Source organism: Chanos chanos, chromosome 3 (assembly GCF_902362185.1).
Source record: "Chanos chanos chromosome 3, fChaCha1.1, whole genome shotgun sequence".
Taxonomy (NCBI): domain Eukaryota; kingdom Metazoa; phylum Chordata; class Actinopteri; order Gonorynchiformes; family Chanidae; genus Chanos; species Chanos chanos.
In genome coordinates, this window is record NC_044497.1 from 53,874,254 (window position 1) to 53,880,562 (window position 6,309).

A 6,309-nucleotide genomic window follows, 5' to 3' on the forward strand; every position below is an offset into this window, starting at 1 on the left:
CAAGCTCTGGGGGTCGAATCCACACGCGGGGGTTTTAAAGACAGACAGTGAGCTCAGCCTGTGAGGTCTGAGGAAAGCTCAACACCCCCCCAAACAACAAGCCCTACTGCATTGCTGTCTGCAGGTGGGTGCCTTCATGTGCGAGTGTGTGTGTGTTTGTATGAGTGTGTGTGTGCATGTTTGTCAGTACGAGCGTGTGTGTGTGTAGAAGAGGAACCTTTGTGGACCTGTTAGACTGTGTGTTAAGTGTGCGTTTGGTCCTTTTTCTGGAACTTCTTACTGAACCTCTTTGGAATAGCGGGTGTCAGATGGTGCTCTCTGTGTGCGCGTGGGTGTGGGTGTGGGTGAGAGTGACCGTGTGACCGTGGGTCTGATGGTGTGTATTAGGACTGGGATGAGGGTTAGGGTTAGGTTTGGGGTTGGAATGATTATGAGGTTGTTGTGGGTTAGAGTTGGAGCTGGGACTGCGGTTATGGTGACCCTGCGGTTGAGAGTTAGGGCTGCTGCTGCTGTTGGTTTTTGGGTGACCGCGCGGTTGAGAGTTAGCGTTAGGGTGGTTATGAGTCGGCGGGTTCGCATGTGGACCAGAACCACGGTTCGGGTGATTCGGAGTCTGGGGGCTGGAGTAAGGTTGGGCGTGGTTGGGTCTGCAGCCCGACAGGCAGTTCTGGTCGTTGAGCAGCGAGGTGGTCTCGTCCGGGCTGGTTTCCGTGGCGGCCGTGGTGTGGGCGGAGCTTGTGCCTGTGCTAATTGGGGGTGTGGGAGGAGGCAGAGCACCAGGGTCAAGTCGGGCGTGGCTGCTCTCTGGAGACTGTGGAGTACTGTCCAACTTTGAGGCCAGGAGACCGTTTTGGTATTGAGAGCGTGTCACCTGTAGAAGAATAATGAATCAAACATTATCTTGTATTATATTATAGTATAGTATATTATATTGTATTATACTATAGAATATTATATTATATTACTCTGACATAAATCCTCCCCTCATAACCTTTTTCTTCATACGTTACTGCATGTATTAAGCAATACCAAACCAACATCACACAAATGCCAAACAGGGACTTTATCCTGGTTTCACTGATCTAGCCAGTTGAGATTAGTGGGCAAGAGCGCAAGGTCACAAGGAGAGAGAGAGAGCGCGGAAGATTACTGGGACGAGGCCCAGCATTCAATAAAAACATATTTGCACTAGAGGTCTGGTAGTCGATGAAAAACAAGGAGAAGACATTGGTTCTGACAGATTCTGACAAAGCACTGGCCTCCGCAGTGCTCATTCTGAACTGAGTTAAGTCTCTCCGGGTCCTACCTTGACAAACTGGACGTCGCTGAGGGCGCGCACGTTGAAGTCGGGGACGTACTGAGGAGAGGGAGAGTTGTTGAGCTGAGTGTTACTGCCGCTGACGGACAGAGAGTCGACACGCTCGGTACAGCTGAGAGAGGCAGAGCGGTTCAGACCGCTCAGGTGAGACGGAGAACGAAACTCTGTAATTCAGAAAAGACAAATGTCAAATGATTCCCTGGACTCACGTTCTATTACACTCACACACACACACACACACACACTCACTCACTCACTCACTCACTCACTCACTCACTCACTCAACTATTTACGAGCGAAGGTACACACAAACACATGCACACGCACACACACATAAACACAAAAACATACTCTCACACACACCCACACTCACTAAAACTCTTTATGAGCAAGGGTACACACAGTCACACACACATATGCATACATGGACACACATACACACGCATGAATACACAGACAGACACATAAACGCGCGTGCACACACACACACACACACACACACACACACACAGTGAAAGAATCACGTGATTATAGGTAATGACATCAGGCATTAAAAAAAAAAAAAAAAGACACATTCATAACAGAGAGACACATTTACAATCCAATTAAATTTGTGAGTATAGAATAAATATTAACCTATTCAAAAACATAGACAACAATCACTTTATGACAGGAACAATCACTCTTCTGTGTCAATGGAAAAGGCTGATGAATGAGAAGTGATTTAGGAAGCAGACATAGAAGCATGATAACAGACACAGGGAGTCATCTCTGTCTGACGGTTCAGTTTCGTCCTGACTGTTGGACCAATGCCGATGCAAATTAAGAACGGAAATTGACCACAGCTGAACCGCTGATTGCAGGGAACCTGGGATTTTTAACACGGTAACTATGTTACGGCAATCCGACGGCTCCATCTGCGGTTGAAATTCTCATTACATGTTTTGCTTTGGCCGTCTCTGCAGGGTACGGATATATTTAGAGACCGGAGCATTATCCAGCCTGACCGGACGCAGCGCGGTCGATTCTGACCCAGGCGATACCAGTACGTCGTCCGAAGCAATTCGGACACATCTAAAACCGCTCACGAAACTCCGTTTGTCTTTAACATCTTTTTTTTTGTTGTTGTTGTTGTTTTTTGGTCTGTTTTTTTTTTAATCTCCCAAAGCTATTATAAGCTTCATGTCCGTTTGAAGACTACGCTACAGAATCACTGGTAGAGGTGACTGTTAGGAAGAGAAGGTTTGAAACCCCCTGAGGGCACTAACGTCAGGCAGATCACCATGGTGACGCGTGTGGATGTGTGAGGGTGAGGTAGCGGTGGGAGTTTGTGGCGGTTTGTGGTAGGTTGATTTGGTTAGCTGTGGTGAGAGTCTGGGAGTGAGGTCGTTATGCCGTGAACGGCAGAGAGTGATGTGAGATAGGGGTGAAGAGAGGTTGACGGGGGGGGGGAGAGTGACAGGCCGTGATTGTTTCAACCACTTCATCCATTAAATCAACTCCAGAGCCTCATCCAGCAAGTGCCCCCCACCGCCCCAAGCCCAACCCCCCCCGCCCCAAGCCCAACTCTCATACACCTCCTCTTTCTCCTTCTCTGGACTGAAAAAAAAAACAAAAAAAAAAACATTTACTGTTGTCTATGGATAAACACATATTTCATATAGGGCTGGCCGGTAGAGACAAAGTTCTTTGTTTTGCTATAATATGACTGTTCTGAATGGTAATGACATGTATCGCCGTGTTGAGTGTTTCTCTGTTAGAGAGAACATGTGCTTACATTCACTCGGCTGTCTCATCGCCCTTCCTTTCTCCACACTCTGTATCACAGTACACGCGTGTGTCTACTTCAGTAAAAGTCTAAACCGTCATGTTTTTTTCCCTCCCTGTTAATCCAGGGGCTACAGTCAACCGTTTATTTTCCCAAAACTTAGCGCCTTGTAATTTTATTTTTCGGCACACTCCGCCGAGTCCCTTAATGCACTGGCTTTACTGGCTTAGCGTTTAATTTTGAACGACTGTCCCGCGGAGTAAAATCCCTACCGCGGCACAGACGATCCTGCTATGACAGTTCAAACGGAGCAGAGGCACACTTGCTGCATGAGGAGAGGATGGGTCAAAAAAAACCAAAAAACCCCATTTGATTTTTCTTTTCCTAAAACTAAGTCCCACCCCTGCCCTGCCCTCCCCTCCCCTCCCCTCCCCTCCCCTCCCCTCCCCCCCGCCCCGTCCCGTGCCCATGTTAGCGGTACCCGGTCGCCCTCATTTCCGGGTTAACCCCAACATGCATAACGTTACCTGGAAAACGAGAGAACAGAGAGAACCTCTTAAGAGAAAGGCGGCGCGGACGAGGTGACACCACGGAGGGGGAGAGAGGGGGGGGTGACAGCTAAAGAGAAGGGGGGGGGGGGGGGGCAGTCAGAGTAGAGGAGGGAAAGACAGAAAGGCTCTTAAAACATGTCAAACCAGCCCATTAGACAGACAGAGAAGACAGTACAGTGCATGCTTTCTTCAGCGGTCCTGGGCATTGTTCTTGGCACCGTCCTGTCGCCGTCCACCCCCCCCCCCCCACATAGTCTCATCATCAGCACACAAGACACCATCAGAAAGATGATCTACTACAGCTGCAGAAAATCCTATTCACACTGCAGAGAACATGAAACCAGTGTCACATTTATTACAGGGAAACCTTCAGTGCTTAGCAATAGTAACCTAGAGAGAGAGAGAGAGAGACAGAGACAGAGAGACAGAGAGAGACTAATATAAACTAATGTTTTCTGGTAGATTCACAAAATGGATAAGCGAGGTAAAAATCTGTCTGTTTTTTAAAAAAAAAAAAAAAAAGTTTAATCAATTAACAATTACGCTCAGCATCAAAATTTCCAACACAGTTAGCAACTACACAAATAATTCATCAGGCCATTCCGCTCACCCTGTCTCATTGGGGGTTATAATATGTTTGATATTAAAACATTCAATGCAATAGCTTTTACTGTCCCATGTGGGACTTGGGTTTTTCAAAATGGACAACCGTATGCTTCACGAAAACAATCGAGCACGAGAAAACAGTTCGGTTAGAACTCAGAGATCGGACAAAAATTGTTCACAGATATTGTCCCGGAACCGGTCATGTATGCCATACGTATGAAAGCACACAAGGACACACATGGTTACACAGACGGTAATGGACAAAGAGAGTGAAGCTCTGAAAGAGACAAACAGATGCATTTACCCCTTCCCACCACCAGATGTCACTAGTGTACACACTTTTTGATTAGGACCTACAGTTTTTCATAACGTCAAGCAGTGTTATGTAACACGGTACATCTGTGTGATTATATCTGTTATCTGATATGGCATTGTGTTTGTCAGCTCCTGTGGTTTGCACTGGACCAAAACAACACAGTATGTGGCACGGTGATCTATTTCCTATGGGGTATTCTCACAATATACCACTGTATACCAGGCCACCTGCTACCACTGTTAACCTATGCACCCGAGCACTTTGTAGCCTATGTGTTTATACAGAGGGAGAATAACTACAACAAACCAGCTTAACATCATCAACATAACTACTAGTCTTGGTTTAGCGGATTCAAGTTCTCTCATAGCTGGACATTTTCCGTCGTACTGCGGCCTGACAGACAGAGGGATGTGTGTAGATAACGTGTGTAGCGTTGGCGTCTGTGTGAAAGGTGACCGACACAGTGAGAACAGGAGGTATGGACGTGTGACCTCACCTAAGCACGGAGTGGTCAGAGCCATGACTCCATAGTAGGAGAACGGACCAGTCTCAAACTTCATGTTCTCATTCCCCGCCTCCACTTCCACCCGACCCTGAGGGGACAGAAGAACACACACACACACACACACACACACGTGCGCACACAGACACACGCACACAGACACACACACACACACACATACACATGCACACAGACACACACACAATCACACACACGCGCACACGCACGCACAGACAGACAGACAGACACAATCACACACACAGACGCACGCACACACACACACACACATTGAGTTGCAAAGTCGATAAACATACCATAAATACTGACGCAAAGAGTGTTGCTGTAAATTTGTCTCTTTAAAGCAAAGGCAAACTTTGTTTTGCAGCTACATGTTTTGAAGGCTTACTACATGCCAGTGCCTATAATATCTGCCTTGCACACCACATGGTCTTCCACTCAAAGTCCATTTGGCAAAAGCCCATGCCCCATACACTATGCATTGTTTCTCTAAGTACTTCTCCCAAAGTTCATGAGCCCCAGTAGACTCTGTGTGGGTGAGTCTGACAGAACAGATAGCAGACAACAAACTAATGAAAAATGAATCGTGTGTGTGTCTGTGTGTGTGTGCATGTGCAGGGGTATCCTGTTTGCCACTGAGACACTGTTCAAGAAGTAACTACTTTCAAAATAAATAAATAAATGATCTGAGTCTAAAGGGGCCACTCCCGTTAGAAGGCTATCCCGAATGAAAGATCTTTATTTCTGACCAGAGACAGGGTCTGTTTTGTTTGAAAATGGAAGATAAATGACCACAGTTCAAACTGTCTCATGTAGCATCAGATAAATCCTTGATTAGAGCTGGAGACAAAAAAAAACAAACAAAAAACCCCCAGTAATGAGTGTGAGATAAGTGAACTGTAACGAGGAGAGACGGTCACTCGACGTTTTCGTAGTGAAAGACGATGGGCGTCCTTCAGTCTTTTTCGGACCTGGGCTGAAACCCAAACCCACTCAACCTGAACCCACACCGAGGTGTCGCTGAATTATGTACAAGTTCAGAGTAGTGTCCCTATACACAACTATCACGCACGGCCAGAGCTATCAAAGAACCTCTCCTCTGATTCCAGGACCTCCCAAAATCTTGGTCCTGGGGACCCACAGCTCTCCCCTGCCCCAGTGCACCTGATTCAGCAGATCTCTGGGCCGAGGAGGCGAACCAGGAGGTGTTAGAACGGTAAGAAACCTAAA

The 6,309-nt window shown here is 47.0% G+C and overlaps 1 protein-coding gene across 1 annotated transcript in view; it reads right to left on the bottom strand.

Moving 5' to 3' along the window:
- LOC115808174 (metal transporter CNNM4-like) overlaps window positions 1-6,309 on the bottom strand; it is a 16,115-nt gene continuing 9,806 nt past the window's right edge. Inside the window, exons 5-7 of the mRNA XM_030769461.1 lie at window positions 5,044-5,152; window positions 1,307-1,482; window positions 1-871 (exon numbers count right to left, since the gene is read on the bottom strand). Of these exons, the coding sequence (XP_030625321.1) occupies window positions 305-871; window positions 1,307-1,482; window positions 5,044-5,152 (852 nt within the window). The 3' untranslated portion in view covers window positions 1-304. The remainder of the gene's footprint in view (window positions 872-1,306; window positions 1,483-5,043; window positions 5,153-6,309) is intronic.